Raw genomic sequence first — 19695 nt, 5'->3', positions numbered from 1 at the left:
AAAAAAATTAAAACAAATAAATCACAGTTATACCCTTGAAGCACTTTTGTTGGAATTTCCTATTTCATTTCATTGACGCATGAATTATATCTGACACTACCTTCAATAACGCGCTAGTTGATCACTGGTTAACAATGGGACGATAAAAAAAAACAATTAACCCATTTTTTCGTATTGGAGTAGCAGTGTTATACAAATAAAAGCGCGGGTTCAATTCCCGTCGTTCGCCCATAATTCATAAATATTAGATAAATGATTGGCTACAAAGAAATTTTTTTAGTGAAGTCACAAGCTTACTCCTATTTTTTTTTTGTAAAATTTTTGTAAAAATAAAAAATTTAATTTGATTTTCTCTCCTATTTACTACGGCGACGACGAATAAAATTATCACTATATTTTTCTTTTTCTACTTCTTCTTCCAAGTGCATGAGGAATATGGTACAAAATACTTGGGATTCTCCCTTCACCACCCCATGGGATGGCCGTATGGCTGACCGGCTTCAACTCCCAGACACTCTAGAAGCTTTTGGAAGGATAGTTTTCTCTTTCGGAATTTTTATCCATGTATAGTTAATTATGGTATCGTTATTATTTCCATCATGAGGAATATGGTACAAAATACTTGGCACATACTACATAAAGAGAAGTATAATTGGTAACCAAGAACGTTAAATAAAAGTAATACGGTTTTATTACCGTGATTATCTTGCTGATACATCAAACCAAACGTGCTCTAAAAAATGAGAGAGAAAACTTGAACCTAGCCATCATTCGGAAGAAAATGAGACAGAATACATGTGGTCAATTTTCATATTTCATACCCCCATCAGAAGGAAACTAAGCGGGCGCGCCAAAGGGGAGAATGAGGGGGAAGAAATTTGGTTGAAATGAAATTGTTGCTGACGGGAATGTACAAAAGGGATTTTCTAGTTATAGATAACTCATGTCAGTGAAACAAGCAAAAAGAAAAAACTAAAAATAAAAAGGTAAAGAACTAAAGAACTAAACAACTAATCAAAAAGATTCAGTTAGCACCCTGCCATCTCTGCTTTAGTTGCTGTGAAATGATTGTACGTCCCACTTTTCTTACCCATGCAAAAAAGCAAATTTCACCAATACCACCTTTTTTGACCAACCCACTTCTTTGGTAAGTGACAAAAAACCATTCAAAACACAGAGGGAAAAGTACACCACTTCAACTCTTCTCTTGTCCATTCATTTTCCCTCCACTTATATTTTCCATTATTCCATGCCAAAAATTGGGGTCTGAAATGGATTCTTTGCAGTAGTCTGGAATGAATGAAGAGAAGGTGGCATCCAATTACCAAAATTAGAGCCATCAAGAGTAGTAGTAGTAGTGGCATGAACTGAAGTTATTGTGCTACAACTACCACTTTGCTGCTGCTGGTGATAGTACCCTTCTTCATTGAATATGACTTGATTACTGTTGACTTCATTCAGAGAGGTTGTAGTAGCAGGGAGATCCATTCTGAAGAGTGTTGTACCTTGTGCTTGAATAGGCGGACCATGAAAGAACGTTGCATTTGCACTAGGGTTTTTGCTACCGTTGTTTTGATCATTAGTGTATCCGAGGATTGACCAGAAATCGGAAGCGTCTTGCTTGATGGGCAATCCGAAACCAAGGTTGACCATATTTGGAGCTTGAGACGAAATTAATGGAGCAGAGGTAGCAGAGGAAATATCTCGATCGTCTGATCGGTTTCCTTGGACATTTTTACTACTTTCAGAAGCAGCAGATTCTGATGAGGTTTTTGATTTATTGTTCATCCCTCCAACAGGGAGATTGCTACTGGCGATACTTTTAACGTCGTAACGGCTAATGTCAAAATTCGTCACTGCGTTTAGTCCTCTGAATTTGATTGCAGCAATGTCATAGGCCTCTGCTGCTTCCTCTTGGGTGCCTGTTATTTGCATTAAAATCATCACCATTAGTCTAAAGACAGACATAATTAAATTTGTTGCAAAACATCATCATCACTGACAACCTTCCCCATCGAAAAAATAAAATTCTAATGAATGAAACATATTGAACAAATTCAAGGACAAGCTAAGTTGGAAGTCTCTTAGCCAGTCAAAGCCTGAGCTAAAATACCGCCAAGAAATATTCAATAAGAGACGGTGTTTACAGTCGACCTGCAACAGAGCTATACGCGATCCAAAATCTGACACCGTAATAGCAAAATATTGGTTAAAATTCATTATTAATAGGTAAAGATTATTAACACAGTTTGTGTATAACTTAAATGTATGTACTTTTTTTCTTGATGAAACAAATTACTTGATCTACTTGTTAGCTGGTATTCGACCAGAGAAGAAGATTCTGAAAATACCCTTTTTTTAAGCGTGCTAGGCATAAGAGCCAAAAGTGTCAAAATAGAAACAACTCTAAAAATGGGTTATCAGGTAATCATTAGTTTCGGGATTGAATTAATATTGACGGTAAAGAAATTTAACTTCCTTCCCAAGTTCGCAATTCTAATTTTTTAACAAAAAATATTTGTAGTCGTTTTTCAGAGATAATTTAATTCTTTTGAGTTAACCTCTTAATTTTATTGTACCTATCATAAGCTACGGTAGTCCTATAAAAACATATTCCAACCCCACTTTCTCGACGGTCGAGTAAACAGAGAGTAGAGACACTAGCAAATACCAGCAACAAAATCCGTGCGCAATTCAGAGGAGATCCAGCCAAAAACAAAAATAAAACTTTCATATTGTGCTGCCGCCCAAGAGACCACATAAAAATAGCCACGTATGTCATTTATTGCCAAACCTTACCTTAAGGCAGAGCCAGATAATTTGGGGCATCCACCGCCTAAGGTATCAAGTAGCAGTAAGGCAGTGTTGTTTAATGACGTGCACATTTGTTGTTTTTGTTTTTTGGATTTGGTGGAATAAACACAACTAATGGATAAGATAATATAAACAATGAATGATCTACTGACTAGACGAGCTAAATAGAGGACTAGAAATTCAGTATAAATTTGTAGAGGGCAAGAAAAAGAAAATAAAACTCACTAAAGGTTCCAAGATAGAGATCTTTGTTTCCTGCCACTCTTCCGATTCTTGCTTGCCATCTACCATGTTGGTGGTGCCTAAAATAAAATAAACCTTTGTTGAATTAGCTCCTTAATTTAACACATAAACCAGACAAAAACAACAAACAAAAAATAAATAATATTCCGAACCTTGTGACGCCTCTGTAGATGGAGGCTCCCCGTGAAAACCCACTACTTTTCCTGCATTAACAAAAAATAAGTAATATAGTATATAGGATTGGTATATAGGATTACGCAATTCTTGTGTTCAATGAGACAAGAAAAGGATTTAAAAGAAAATACAACAAAACCTTGACTTATGCAACAGATTCCTCACTGAGATAAAAGTACGTAGATTTCTCTGGAAATAACAATAACAATTTGGAGTACTAACCTTCTAAGAGAAGCAACAAATTCCTGCCTTGTCATGCTCTTCATTTCTTCCAGCTCCTTCTCATAGTTCAATACCTTGAAATAGATCACGACTTAAATCTCAATGTAGAGGAAATAAGAGAAAGTAATTAGAAAATTCTTTCTTTTCCCTTCTGAAATTTGGTTCCAAATTTCAATACCGGAGAGTTAGTGGTGGTGGTCGGACCCCAATACTTGAGAGCAGCAAGATCATAAGCTCTAGCTGCTTTCTCTTCTTTATCATAACCACCTAATCATAGAAAGATGTAAAAGAATATAAGGATATAAAAAATCTTATGTAAAGTTTTAGAAAATAAGAATCCAATGAGAATCTAAGCCTTAACACGTACACATTCATTGCAAAAAAAGAATCTTCTGTAACACAGTAATACTAAATGAATGAATTTGGATAATGGAGATTTCAGTACTCACCTAAGTAAACTGAAATTCCGCAATGATGATTTTAATCGTCCAGAGCCACAATCATTTGGTGGTACCATATTGAGAGAGAGAGGGACAAAATTAATCCATATTCCTCATTGTGCATATCATATCATATACTACAATCTTTGTTTTTGAAGATTCACTTCAAATCTAGAGATAATTTTCCATCGGTAAAGAGAAAAATTATATGTTACTAGTATTTATCATATACTTTCATGTTGAAACAAATAAAATCTTTAACTTCTATGATATTTGGATGACTTACAAAAATAAAAAAATTTAGAAGAAATTAAACTTATTAGTAGAACTCTTCACTCAAATGATAAGCTTTGCAACAGAAAGGATGTTGCCGGAAACCTAAAATGCATACCTTGCCTTCCTTTTCTACTTTGTCCTTCTCTTCTGCAACTATTATCCCACAAATGAGCTTCATATCTTCCTGTCCATCTATGTCTACGCACATCCCGAAAAGAAAGCACAAATCATATAAAATAAAGAGTATATCTAAATCCATTAATTAGTTCCAAAAAGTTCCAAAAAGAATAAAAACCATTAATGTAAGTCTTTAATTATATATATATATATTCACCTAGTAACACCTCTGTAAATAGAGGTGCGTTGTCCAAAGGTCTCGACCGACTTCTTAGCCGGCGGCAGCGCCACCACAGCCAACTGCTTATTCTGCGAATTATTCTGATCAGCAGAAAAGCTACGTAGAAAACTAGCGGCTATGGTCTTCAGCTCGTCAGTACATTTTCCATTTTCTTCCACTCCACCTATACGTACAAAATCACATCCATACTTGTTGATCAGTCTTTACAACAAATTAAAAAACTGAACGATATCAGATCATTTAAAAGACAACTACATATACCAGAAAATTAAAGTAATTAAATCGCTAAAATAGGTTAAAACACTTGTCAATCTTTTTTACATATAGGGTATATAGGCATATAGAGTAAAAAGCTATAGTTTCATGAGTGCAATTAATAGTAAGTACTGTAATAAGAACCCTAAAGGTTGATGAGTCAGACCCATCAATATTTAAACTTGAATCACTTTATAGTTAAGTGTATACTATAGGTTAAATCATATACTATCAATATATCATGTCTATACAGCTAAAATGCTTCTTAGAAGATCTCTATATACACAGAGATCTTACATGTAACCTATTGGTACATGTAGGATCTTTGTGAAAGAGATGTCGAAAATAAAGAAGAGTGAAGTAGGGAATAATACTATTAGGGTTGGAGTTGAAAGCTTGGAAGAGGCAAAGTTCTGAAGCATTATTAGAAGGCAAGTTAATGCTGCTATTGTTGTTGGCGTTACTGTTGTTGCTGTTGATATTGGAAAGTGAGAAGCCAAGCCAGTTCTCAGAAGAAGAATCCATATCCATTATCGTCGGTGAACGTGAAAGACTTTCTTTTTTCTTTGGAAAACAGCGCTATGCTTACTAAACACTGCCCGCTCTAGTTATTTTGTTTTCCCAAGAACTGATTGAAGATTTAACTGACTGGAAATTACACGCTTAAATCTATGTGAAAGAGTAAGACATTAATATAGAGATATTATCTGTGTTAGATAGATGGGTAGAGAGAGAGATAACTATGCACGAGAACCGAGGCGTCTCTCTTGTGGGGATATACTAAATGGTTGAAAGATAATAATTTCTGTTCATATTTATTTAATTTGTTAAGGTGAGATTAAAGAGTTTTTTTCACATTGACTAACGTTGAAAGAGAAAGTAAAACAACGGACACTTTGCCAATTATTTTATAGCGCGAATTTTCTACATGAATTAGTCGAGCTAATATATAGAATGATCGAGACTGAGGATTACTACTTGTAGATTGGAGACAATATTGTCTAAATAGAAAGAAAAGAAAATTAAAGTTAAGTACAATATAATGATCTCTGAAGTATTGCTTCATCACAATCCCATTAAGTCAAATGCTAAGACTTTTAACTTAGTATCAGAGTTTTGCTACGTCACTTTAATCCAGTTCAAAATCATGAGATTTTGGGCATAAATGTGTCTAGCAATTGCGTTCTTTCTAGTTTAGAAATAGTACTTCAGATACGAACGACGAAAGAAATGATTACAAACAAAAGACACGAATATTTTGGAGTTAAGCTGATCAATTATCGCTAATTATGCTCATAGTTCGAGGAAAGAAAATGTTAGCGCGATTTATGAAACTAAAAGATAGTATTTATAACATAATATAGTTGAAAACCTAATCTATCCTCGTGTCAACAATCGCTTGAAGATAAGTTGAATTAACGTCTATCATGCATGTTAATGACATGACAAATTAATTCTGATCTAAAGTTGAATGCGCTAAACAGAATAATCTGTTTTCATATTATTTTTTTTTCCTCATTTGTTAATGCAGTGTTGCAGTCTGTACAGTGCATGAATGTGAAAACAAACAAATAATGCAGAGGAAAGCAAGTGGAAGGATATTATGGAATGACTGGGCGGTTTCTCTTGTATGTCTCTTGACCGAAGAAAGCGAAAACTTTATTAGGAGGAAAAAGAGTTTTGAGACAAAAGGAGAAAAAGATAAAGGAAAAGGGAAGGCATAAAGAACAACAATGGGATGAGGGAGAATGTGTAAAAAAAGATTGCGTGTATGTGGGGAAGCAAGAGGGAGGAGAAGGGGACACTAAGGACGAGTAGTAAATGATTTCATTTGGTCCCATTGTTTAACGCGTGTCTTTTCTGATTATTTTGTGTACATATTCATTCTTTCATCAGTGCGTCGTCTACTCCCTGTTTGTTCTCCCTCCGTTTTAATTTTTTTGACCGTGTTGGACCAGATACGAAATTTAAGAAAAAAATAAGATATTTAGAATTTGTGATTTTAAATAAGTTAAAAAATAGTTCAGAGTATTTGTGTGGTTATAAAAGTTTTTTATTAAGGATAGAATTATAAATTTAAGTAAAATTATTTTTAAATTTAGAAAGGGAACATTCTTTTTGAAACGGATCAAAAATAAAATAGGTTCATGAAAGAGGGAGTATAAGTTGAAAGAGCGCAAAGGGATTGGAGACAAGAATAGGAAAATTTAGAGATGTATAAAATGTTAGGATTAGAGTAAAACACTTGTGTATAATTAGTATTTGGGAAAAGGTCCAAGTATGTCGTTGAAGTATTTAATTTATTTTATGTTTATCCTCTTTAATTTTTATCTTTACTCTCGATCCATAGAGATGACGCCCCAAATCTGGATGAGGCGGACTGTTACCCGATGCCTTGACTTGAACGAGTGAACCGACTTATCATATCTCTTATAACAAATTATATGAACATGGAACATTTGCAAAGAAAAGATAACAGCATACTTCTATAAAGAACTGTCTGTATATAACAGAAATTGAGGATTTAAATACAAAAGATTAAAACATAACTCATTAAAAACTGAGTCATATCATCTATACATATCTGAAAGCGTCAACATATGTCTATGAAATCTCTAGGATAATCTAAAATTGTAAACGTGTCGGGATAGGGACCCGACCTACCCAAAACATCTATATACATAACAAAATTCTAGACTCAATCTCAGGTAGTAAGTGAGGCTCACCAACTGTAGCTGAAGCGTAGCCACTGCCTAGAGCGAGGTGTCATACCTTATTTTTCGAAGATGGGCAAAGGAGTTTTTTCAATTAAAATGACATTATTTGAAAAAGGATTATTTTGATTTTTTTTAAGAAGTCACTTGAAATTATTTGATTTCGATTTTCCAAGTCACCAATTTTAAAATCCCAACTCATTTGACTCCATTTATGGTCGAACATAGAAGACCGGACAAAGAATTCTGTTAACCGGGAAGAAGGTGTAAGGCACTCACCGAGTTTTGGGTTTAAACACAGTCGCTTAACAATTTAAACTCGACTTAATTAGTCCGATTATTTCATATTTTAGGGATTTTATGTATTTTTCCATTATCCACTTTTAAAACTACTTTTATTGTTTATTAGCGGATTTATGGAATTTATATTGAACAAGTACTGTGAATCGTACCCGTGTTGCAATTGTATATAAAAACATCATGCTACGCACACGTACCCATGATTAATGACACTTTATTATTGTTTGAAGTTAATTGGTCAAGTCGCATGAACGATGTAACGATCCGACTGATCGTTTTGAGTATTAGCTTTCATTTCTGTGTTTCGAGACTTTTCATAGCTCTATTTGAATATTTCTGACTTGCGTGCGTGGTCCATGTCGATTTCCAAAAAAATTAAATGTGAATTTTTAAAGAAAATGTGACTTTTATTTTAAAAATGACTAGAGTTGACCACGGCCAACGTTTTTGGTAAACGATCTCGGATCGGTGTTTTGACGATTCCCGTAGGTTCGTATGATGATTTTGAATTTGTACGTATGTATGGATAGGGTCCCGGGTGACCCAAGGCCGTTTCAGCGCATTATGTGAAAAGTTGAAAAATGAGTTTTTAATTTGAAATTCTTGAGTTTTGATGAGCGATTCTTGATATATGATGTTATTTTGATGATTTGAAATAGCGAACAAGTTTGTATGATGTTATTACACTTGTGTGAATGTTCGAATTGGAGCCCAAGGGTCTCGGGTGAGTTTTAGATGGGTTGCACAAGGTTTTGATAATTGAAGGCATTTTTTGGTGTTGCTGAACAGTAGGTCTCGCAATTGAGAGAGCCTATTCGCAAATGTAATCCTCGCATTTGTGATTTCAGGATCGCATTTGCGATATTGGGCATGGCTTGGGGGACTTCGCAATTGCGAAGTCAGTGACCGCATTTGCGATCAACACATCGTCATTTGCGACATATGCTAGGCTAAAGGAAGGAATACTCGCTTTTGCAATAGAGGGGACTTTGCAAAAGTGACTATTTTGTTGCAATTGCGATAACAGAGTAGCTAGGACACTGATCGCATATGCGATAAGTGATTCGCTTTTGCGATAGTCGCAATTGCAAACAAGAATTCGCAATTGTGACATCTGCAGCTGGGTAAAAGTTGGAAATTTCGCGACTTAACTCATTTTGCATCATTTTTTAACCCTAAAAATCATAGAGGCGATTTTCGAAGAGGAATTTCTTCCCAAATTCATTGGTGAGCAACTTAATCTTGTTTTCAATAAATTTCAATTATTGTTTCATAAATTTTATCATCAAATCTAAGAATTTCAAAGTAGAAATTGGGGGTTTTGGGTCTAATTTAGGGATTTTGAAAAATTAAAATTTATACATCAAAGTGAGGTCGAATTTCGAAACAAATCATATATCTGGGCTCAGGGTGAATGGGGATATAGTCTTAATCTCGAATTTCGATCACGTGGATTAGGATTGACTTTTTTGACCTTTTAAATTTAGTTAAAAATTAAACCTTTTCATTCGTGGGTAGTTTCTAAAGCTTGTTTTGAATTATTTAAATGATATTTGACTAGATTCGATTGGTTTGGAGGCTTGTTCTAAAGGAAAAGCCATTTTTGGATTGTTGATTGTATTCCGCAAAGAGGTAAGTGTCTTGCTTAGATTTATTGATAAAACTTTTCGAATAAATGATATTATTTGCTACATACGGAGGTGATGCATATATGAGTTGACAGGAGTATATACATGTGCCAGGGTTTCCATGCTCGGGAGGAGGAATTATATGCTTCTTTGTGCTTTGTTGAACTTGGTGATCCCTCGATTTATGTTTCACTTAATTCTATGACTGGTGAATTTTATTATCTGTATTAGAAATCATGTTAGAACGTAAGACATCTTAAAAGGATTTAATGCACCATTTTTGAGATTGTTTACATACTTAACTTGATCGTAGTATCATAAACACATATCTATACATGTTAGTGCCATGTTACTTGAGCTTCTTTATCCGTAATAAGAGATGATGATTGGGGCCTTAGATAAATCTTTGGCACGTTAGGTATTTTCATGCAGTTGATATGATGTTAGCACGAAAAGTATTTTCGTGCGGTTTGAAATAAGATTGGTCTGTTGGTTCTTTTCGTGCGAAAAGAAAGGAATATGGGATTTTCTTTTATGATTACTCGTTCGTTAGACATATACATGCACTATACCTTGGTTCCCACCTATGTCTTATGTTTGTATGTTACTTTCACGCATGTGTTCTTTTTGTAGATTCTCTCTATGTTTCCTATTTGGTCTGTGGTTATCTTATCTATATCCCCACCATGTCTATTATTGTTACATCCACGCTTTTACTTGAGTTACTACTGCTACATGTCCTTACCTAATTTATGCCTTTACTTGTTACTAGTTATTACATGTTACATGCCCTTAATTCTTATATGATTTACTTGTTAGATGCCTTAACCTGTTGCATGCCTTCATTTACTACAAGCCTTCACTTACTATATGCCTTTACTTACTACATACCTTTACTTACTATATGCCTTTACTGGCTACATGTATCCACTTGTTACATGATTTCACTTATTAAACGCCTCCATTTGATACCTGTTTTTACTTGCCAAGCATTTGTATTCGTTTCATGCCCTACTCTTTTTTGCTTAGCCGGATTGGGTGTATTTTAGATCGGTTGTATGTTTATGCTTCGTGGAAGACTTTTCATTATATATGGGATACTAGCTCTTGGATATCGGACTGCCCATCTTACTTTGGTTGAGTTTGTATTTCCTAGTTGGATACCGTGTGTTCGTGTTCTGGTGTTACATTGTGAAATTTCCCGTGATTGATTGTTGTTGTAGTTTCATATGATCTTATATATATGTGGATCGGGTTACAAGATATATATATATATATATATATATATATATATATATATATATATATATATATATATATATATATATATATATATATATATATATATATATATATATATATATATATATATATATATATATATATATATATATATATATATATATATATATATATATATATATATATATATATATATATATATATATATATATATATATATATATATATATATATATATATATATATATAGATCGGGTTGCACACCGCAACAGAAAGGATGAATTATGGATATTCTTGGTTGTTATATTTCGCCACTGTGTTGTGCTGTAAGATTGTGATTTGATGATATTTTGGGGCCCTTTGTTGTTTACTTTCTCGTTCCGTTCATTATGTGGCCATTTGTTTTCTTTATCTCGTTATTGCTTCTCTGTTTATTCTCTATTCAGGAATATATAAAAAGTGAGTATTTTGTAACTTAAGACCTTGTCACTACTTCACTGAAGTTATTCAAGATACTTATTGAGTACATGGGGTCAGTTATACTCATACTACACTCCTACACCTTGCGTGGAGATTCTGGGGCTGAGTAGTTGTAAAGACGGAGCTTTACATTGGAGACGTACCAGCGTACCAGATTCATGCTACCTATAGTAGTTTATGATTTCATTTATGTTTATGTATCTTTCAAACAAATATATATTATTGATTTCTCAGTTTAATAATAACTTATATTATTTAGCTTACCTAGAGGGTCGGTTTAAGTGCCATCACGACTTGATGAGATTTTTTGGGTGGTGACAAATTGGTATCAGATCTCTAGGTTCATAGGTTCTACGAGTCATGATCAAGTGTCTAGTAGAGTCATGCTAATCAGTATGATGACGTCCATATGTAACGACCCAGCCGGTATTTTGGAGCATTTGCATTCCGTTCAGCTGATTGAAGTCTTGAGTAGATTCATATGATGTATTATGACTTGTGTGAATCGTCGGTTTCGGTTTTCAGGCGATTCAGATTGATTCGGAAGAATAATTCTCAACTAGAAATCTTTAAGTTGGAAGAGTTGATCAAGTTTGACTTTTGAGTATTTGATATCGGATCGGTGTTTTGATGATTTTGTTAGGTCCGTATGGTGATTTTGGCCTTGGGCGTATGCTCGGATTTACATTTGGATGTTTCCAGAAGGTTTCAACACTATTAGGCAAAAGTTGGCAATTTAAAGGTTTGGAATGTTCATATGTTTGACCGGGAGTTGACCTTGATGATATCGGATTCGGATTGTGATTCCGGAAATTGAAATAGCTTTGTTATGTCATTTGGGACTTATGTGCAAAATTTGAGGTCATTCCGAGTTGATTTGATATGGTTCGACACGCGTTTTGGAAGTTAAAAATTCAAAAGTTCATTTAGTTCGATTTGAGGTGCAATTCGTGATTTGGATATTGTTATGTGTGATTTGATGCCTCGAGTAGGTCCGTGTGATATTTGGGGACTTGTTGGTATGTTCGGACGGGGTTTTGAGGGGCTCCGCATGTTTCGGATCGATATCATACCATTTTTCTTCATGATTTCATTGTTAGTTTCTGCTGGTTTCTGATGCCTCAATTGTTCTTCGCGATTGTGAAGATGAGGACGCGATCGCGTAAGGTAAAATGTGGAGCTGGGAACTTTCTTCATCGCGTTCGCGGAAGGAAGACCGCCTTCGCATAGTTGTGGGAACTTGAACATCGCGTTCGCGAATAAAGAGTCGCGGTTGCATAGTGTTGAGACTGGGCAGCTAGGAGCTGGGGAATTCTTCAACGCGTAAGATAGGTCGCATTCGCGGAGCTTTAACATATGTGGTCATCGCATTCGCATGGCTAGTATCGCGAACGCGTAGTGCATTTTGGTGGCAGTGGTTTTTGTACTTCGCGATCGCGATGGAAGTTCCTTGATCGCGATCGGTATTGATGTCCAGTGATTATAAGTACTCTATTTTCGAAGGTTTTCGGACATTTTATCATATTCTGAGATATGGAGCTCGGATTTAGGAGATTTTGGAGGCAATTCTCACCACATAGATTGGGATAAGTATTTTCTACTCGATTTGGATTATATCACGTGATTCCATATTTGTTTTTGGCATTTGATTGATGATTTCAAAAGAGAAATTGGGGGTTTTTGTCTAAACTTTCCTAAAGTGATTTTTTGAGTTTTGAACATCGATTCGGAGTCGGATTTGAGTGAAATTAGTATGGTTGGACTCATAATTGAATGTGTTGTTGGAATTTATAAGTTTTATCGGGGTCTGAGGTGGGAGCCCGGGTTTGACTTTTTGGTTGACTTTGAGTAAATGTGTAAAGATTCGACCTTTATCATTTGAGATTGTTTCCTTAGGCATTATTTTTATGTGTTTGAGTTGCTTTTAGCGAGTTTCGAACTGTTTGGAGATTTTTACGCGTGGGCATTTCTAGAGTATTGTTTGGCTTGCTCGGTATTGGATTTGGCTTGTTCGAGGTAAGTAACACTTCGAAACTTGGAATTGAGGGTATTTATCCCTGTGAAACGTGTTGCTTGTGTTGTGCTGGGGTGACGCACAAGCTAGGTGATGGGCGTGCACCGTGGTAAATATGAACCGGGTTGATTATGTACTAAGTTACTATCCAGTCTTGTTTTTATCTGTGAAATTCCTACTTGTTAGAGTAATTCAGTTGTGATTCATGCTAGAAATCATGTTTAGGCTATGTGCTTATTCGGTTAAGACCTAATGAGGTTATTTTTGTTGTTTTGAGTTGATTTATTAATCGAAGGAAGAAAATTTGAGTTTTTGTCTACACTTTATGTCACGACCCAACTGGAGGGTCATGACTAGCACCCGGGCCATACTTGCCGAGCACCAACGTACATTTTATCTAACCTTTCTTATTATCTTTAAGGGCCGACAAGATCAATATAAATAGTAGACATGGATCATGAACATCCAACAATGAAAGATAATGTCATGAACATACATAACATGGGACGACAAGACTGTCAAGAAACTATATATAAGGTACGAGCTACCATGCTGCCATGAAAGACTATACAACAAAAATCAGCCGACAAGGCATTCCAAACCATACATGAGTCGACACCTGTCTATGAGCCTCTAAAGGAACATAAGTGCTACAACATTGCCGGAACAGGGCCCCGACATACCCATAATATCTATAACAAAAATGCATACCAAGACCATGGCAAATCCGGAGAAGGGATCTCGCCAATAACCGCTGAACTGGACAGCCTACTGTGGTGGGGAGCTGCGTCTACCTGTCTATCAGGACCTGCAGCATGACATGCAGCGTCCACAAATAAAAAGGACGTCAGTATAAATAAAGTACTGAGTATGTGAGGCAGGAAAGCATAAGTGAGAACAGTAATGTAAACAGGGATAGAGAATATACAACCTGTGACATCTGTGTACCTCTGAGGGCTACTGACATGAAATACATGATACATACATATATATACATAAACTTTTAAAACATACGCCTTTGTGGGCATCACCATCATCATATCGTACCCGGTCGTAATAGGCTCGGTAAAACGTACCCAGCCATCATAGGGCTCGGTATAATCGTACCCGGCCACGTGGAGCTCGGTAAAACCCAACTGATCAGTGGTTGCACAATAGGTGCCATACCCGGCCGACTATAGCGCGGCTCGGTAGAGTAAAATAGATACATATATATAATGCATGCTGGACTCATTGGAATCACATTTTGAACCTTTCGGAGTGACATAAAGTCGGTATCCTTCGTACACGTTATTAGGATTAACTCTTCATCAAGAATCTTATAAGAATCAGGAACTACCAACAACATTGATAATATAAGAATAAGAGAAGTAACATCAATCTCAATCGTTTCATAAGAAGGGCAGCAATGTAAGTACTGCTAGCTTCCAAGAGTAGAGTATCTTTTGGAGCTCGTTCAATACATTATGTACAATCAGAGTCGTGCAAAAGAATGAAGGGGATATCCTCACATACCTTGTATATACTGCCTAACCTCAAGCTATGCAAATGTCATGACTCCTTAGTCTACAATAAGACAAATGACACTATCATTATCGTTTAAGCGTCGTAACTATTATGTATCGACCGCAACCTATTTTACGATAAAACGGACAGCACCTCCCCTATTTATATGACTTCCCACAAGTCAATACAATCACCAAACAGCCCAAACAACATCATTAATAATCATATTGAGCCTCCAAAACAGTCCACCAACCAACAACATTACTACCAAGCCTTTCGATATATATTTCACAAGTTCTAGCTTCAACGACTTAGCTGCAACTTGGATAATCTTAAATATATATAGAGTAAAAGGTTCCTTACCTTTAAATAGAAAGAACAACTCCAATTTAACCTTAATTTTCCACGAAATATCCCTTCAATTCTGCCACAAGAACAAGGAAGCGAAACTAGTAATTAATTCGGGTTTTTCGGCACTAGAATTACTTTAGAAGACTTGAAATCACCTAGGGTTGATATTAAAAACTTGAAGGTGTATTTACAGAACATAAAACACTTAAAACAACCTCCCACACGAGCTGGAACAACACAAAAATCAGCAACAACAAGAAGAACAAGAAACTTACTAGCGCCACGGGATTCCCGACATTTGATTTGTGTTGTTTGCCCTTTGTTTGGGTCTTGGATCATGAGAGAACCTTGAGAGACTGTTTTTAGGGTTATAAGGTCTGAATATAATGAAAAATAATGACTTAAAACGGGGTTGAGGTATCTTATATATGTCCATATGTCTTAAACCGCCTTTGTGGGCCCCATAGAGAGCAGCTTGGCGCACTCTCGCAAAAATGCAAATATCTCTCTATTCCGAGATCGTATCGATGAACGGTTTAATGCGTTGGAAACTAGACTCATAGATCTTCAATTTTATAGGTAGATCACCCCATAATTCCAAGCACATTGAGAGAAAAATGCAGTAACATTTGACCTAAAGTTTAAGTAAAATTATAAACCTAAGTTGCGACAACTTTTATCGACTTTTGTTTCATAACTCGCTTGACTTCAAGACTTATGATGCGGATATTATATGATTCAAATACATTAAAACAAGACCTCTTGGGACAGTTAATCATCTCTAGTGTTACCCGAAAATACGGGTTACAACATCCTTGATTCGTTTAACTTCTAATACTTGTTAACCACTCTTATACACCCTTGTATCATTTAAGACCAATAGGATTAACTTCTTATCATCTCAAAGATAATCTCTTCTTGGATTTACGTCGACTAACTTACGGCGTGATCTATGGTATGCGAATTTGGGTTGTAACACCCTCTCCCCCTTAGGAACATTCGTCCTCGAATGTAAGGGTTTATGGGGTGTCTAACTCATCGTGGATTCCGACGGAGATTTCCGGCTGAGTTTCCCCCATAAAATGGACACTAGCCAAACTTGCAAGCAGTTAAACCCAACCTATGGCCTTACAAGACTATACAAAGCATTATGGATATGTACATTATCTGCATATCACCATTTTGTATTAAAAAAAGAGTATTCACAAGCTATTGCTTACCTCATAGAGCCGTTTCACCTTATAATGCGTCCTTCTTTCCCCCGGCATCCTCGTTATCTTCACTCTGGAATAGGTAAGGGTATTTAGACTTCATCTCCTCTTCTGCTTCCCATATCATTTCTTCTATATTCTTGTTCCTCCATAATACATTCACGGAAGCTACATCCTTTGTTCTCAGCTTGCGGACTTGTCGATCTAATATAGCCACTGGCACTTCATCATATGATAGATCCTTTGTAACTTGTACATCTTTGATAGGGACGACCCGAGAAGGGTCTCCAATACATTTTCTCAACATAGATACATGGAATACCGGGTGGACAAATTCCAATTCAGATGGCAATTCTAACTCGTAAGCAACCTATCCAATTCGTCGAAGAATTTTGTACGGCCCAATATACCGCGGACTCAACTTACCCTTCTTCCCAAAACGCATAACACCCCTCATCGGCGAGATATTTAGGAAAACCCAATCACCAACCTCAAATTCCAGATCACGACGCCGGACATCGGAATAAGACTTTTGCCTGCTTTGTGCCGTCCTCAGTCGCTCTTGTATCACTTTCACCTTCTCAATGGCTTGGTGAATCAAATCTGGCCCATATAATTCTGTCTCACCGACTTCGAACCATCCAACTGGTGATCTACATCTCCTCCCGTACATTGCCTCATACGGGGCCATTTTAATACTGGAATGGTAGCTATTATTGTAGGCAAATTCTATAAGTGCTAGATGGTCATCCCAATTCCCCTTGAAATCTAGAACACTTGCTCGTAGCATATCTTCAAGCGTCTGGATGGTACGTTCAGCCTGTCCGTCAGTCTGCGGATGGAATGCAGTGCTGAGATTTACTTGTGTGCCTAAACCCTTCTGAAAAGACCTCCAAAAGTTAGCCGTAAATTGAGCTCCTCGGTCTGATATAATAGATACCGGCACACCATGAAGCCTAACAATCTCCTTGATATACAACTTCGCATAATCTTCAGCCGTGTAAGTTGTCTTAACTGGTAGAAAATGGGCAGATTTTGTAAGTCGATCAACTATCACCCAGATGGAGTCAAACTTATGATAAGAGCGAGGTAATCCAATAATGAAGTCCATATTAATCACCTCCCATTTCCAGGTCGGAATCTCTATATTCTGAATCAATACACTAGGTTTCTGATGCTCGATCTTTACTTGTTGACAATTAGGACACCGGGCTACAAATTCCGCAATAGACTTCTTCATGTTATCCCACCAATACTGCTCCTTAACGTCATGATACATCTTTGTCGAGCCAGGATGGATAGAATATCGGGACTGATGAATCTCAATCATAATCTTCTCTCACAACCCTGCCACACTAGGCACACATAATCGGCCCTGGTATCTCAGTGTCCCATCTCCTCCGATCTTGAAAGCTGTAATCTTACACTGCTGAATTCCCTCTCTCAATCTTACTAAGGTAGGATCTTCATATTGCCGTGCTTTTACCTCGGCTACCAAAGATGATTCTACTGTATTCTGTACAGTAACACCTCCGTCATCAGAGTCCAACAATCTGATTCTCATATTGGCCAGCTGGTGAAGCTCTTTGGTCAACCCTTGTCTACCTGCCTCAATATGTATTAAGCTTCCCATTGACTTACGGCTGAGAGCGTCTGCCACAACATTGGCTTTACCGGGATGGTACAATATCTCGACATCGTAGTCTTTCAGTAATTCAAGCCACCTATGCTGCCTCAAATTCAACTCCTTCTGCTTGAAGATGTATTGTAAACTCTTGTGATCTGTGTAGATGTCAACATGGACGCCGTATAAGTAGTGCTGCCATATCTTCAAAGCATATATTACTGCAGCCAATTCCAAATCATGAGTCGGGTAATTCTTTTCATGCTTCTTCAATTGTCTTGATGCATAAGCAATCACCTTCCCACGTTGCATCAATACGCACCCCAAACCTATACCTGAGGCATCATAATATACCACATAACCTTCTGTTCCTTCTGGGAGAGTGAGCACTGGCGCAGATGTCAATCGATTCTTTAGCTCCTGAAAACTATGTTCACAAGTATCAGACCACTGGAACTTGGTAGCTTTCTGTGTTAACTTAGTCAATGGTGCTGATATAGAGGAAAACCCTTCTACAAACCGCCTATAATATCCTGCTAGCCCCAGGAAGCTGCAGACTTCTGACGGTGTTGTAGGTCTCGGCCAATTCTTCACTGCATCGATCTTCTGAGTGTCGACACTAATACCCTCATCAGATATCACATGGCCAAGGAATGCTACTGAGTTCAGCCAGAATTCACATTTAGATAGCTTAGCATATAACTTATGATCCTGAAGGGTCTGTAATACTATCCGCAAGTGGCCCGCATGTTCCGCCTCCGAACGAGAATACACCAGAATGTCATCAATGAATACGATCACGAACACATCAAGATAGGGCCTGAATACACTATTCATAAGATCCATAAAAGCTGCTGGGGCATTTGTTAGCCCGAACGACATCACCAAGAACTCAAAATGCCCATATCTTGTCCGGAAGGCCGTCTTTGGAATATCCTTCTCCTTAACCCTCACCTGATGATACCTTGAACGCAAGTCAATCTTGGAGAAATACTTGGCACCCTGGAGTTGGTCAAACAGGTCATCAATTCTTGGAAGTGGATACTTGTTCTTTATTGTAAACTTATTCAACTGTCGATAATCGATACATATCCTTAACGACCCATCTTTCTTCCGCATGAACAAGACTGGCGCACCCCAAGGTGAAGTGCTAGGCCTAATGAAACCCTTATCCAGCAAGTCCTTCAACTGCGCCTTCAACTCTCGCAACTCTGTCGGGGCCATCCTGTATAGAGGGATAGAGATCTCTTGAGTGTCAGGCAATGCATCAATGCTAAACTCAATCTCCCTTTCAGGAGGAAGGCCTGGAAGTTCATCTGGGAAAACATCTGGAAATTCATTGACCACGGGGATTAATTGTAGAGTAGGCGGCTTTGCCTCCGCATCCCTAACGCGAACAAGATGATAAATGTAACCTTTTGAGATCATCTTCCTTGCCTTAAGATAGGAAATAAACCTACCTTTCGGCGTAGCAATGTTCCCCTTCCATTCAATGGCGGGTTCACCAGGAAACTGAAACCTAACCATCTTCGTACGACAGTCAACATTTGCATAGCATGAGGCCAACCAGTCCATTCCCATTATCATATCGAAATCAACCATTTCTAACTCAAATAAATTTGCCGAGGTTTGACGACTACAAATCATCACAGTGCAACCTTTATATACCCTTCTAGCAATCACAGAATCTCCTATCGGAGTGGATACCGCAAGTGGTTTACTTATCAATTCAGGTTCAATGCCAAACTTATTAGCCACAAAGGGTGTAACATATGATAAGGTAGATCCTGGATCAATTAGCTCATATACATCATAAGAAAACACAGACAATATACCTGTAACA

The 19695-nt window shown here is 37.0% G+C and overlaps 1 protein-coding gene across 2 annotated transcripts; it reads right to left on the bottom strand.

Moving 5' to 3' along the window:
* Nucleotides 1-652: 652 nt before the first annotated feature.
* LOC107806119 (AP2-like ethylene-responsive transcription factor AIL5) lies at nucleotides 653-5562 on the bottom strand. 2 transcript variants are annotated; one of them, XM_016630227.2, is made up of 9 exons: nucleotides 5157-5562; nucleotides 4504-4690; nucleotides 4285-4367; nucleotides 3903-3911; nucleotides 3632-3720; nucleotides 3454-3527; nucleotides 3210-3260; nucleotides 3040-3116; nucleotides 653-1922 (listed from the first exon to the last, which is right to left on the bottom strand). In XM_016630227.2, exons 1-9 carry the CDS (start codon nucleotides 5311-5313, stop codon nucleotides 1243-1245), a joined length of 1407 nt encoding a protein of 468 aa, XP_016485713.2. In that variant the 5' UTR covers nucleotides 5314-5562; the 3' UTR covers nucleotides 653-1242. The 2 variants fall into 2 exon arrangements, with proteins under 2 accessions (XP_016485713.2, XP_016485715.2); XM_016630229.2 differs by lacking the exon at nucleotides 3903-3911.
* Between the last annotated feature and the right edge of the window lie 14133 nt (nucleotides 5563-19695).

Source organism: Nicotiana tabacum, chromosome 9, assembly GCF_000715075.1.
Source record: "Nicotiana tabacum cultivar K326 chromosome 9, ASM71507v2, whole genome shotgun sequence".
In the NCBI taxonomy this organism is placed as follows: domain Eukaryota; kingdom Viridiplantae; phylum Streptophyta; class Magnoliopsida; order Solanales; family Solanaceae; genus Nicotiana; species Nicotiana tabacum.
This window is presented reverse-complemented; position numbering and strand designations above follow the sequence as displayed.

Bases quoted from the DNA above. Each gene is read 5' to 3' on its own strand.
- LOC107806119 (XM_016630227.2), bottom strand. From the start codon at position 5,313: ATGGATATGGATTCTTCTTCTGAGAACTGGCTTGGCTTCTCACTTTCC. The intron at 4,691-5,156 runs GTATTATTCCCT...TTGTACGTATAG, and splicing joins TTTCAACTCCAACCCTAATA to GTGGAGTGGAAGAAAATGGA. The intron at 3,528-3,631 runs GTATTGAAATTT...ATCTATTTCAAG, and splicing joins CCACCACCACTAACTCTCCG to GTATTGAACTATGAGAAGGA.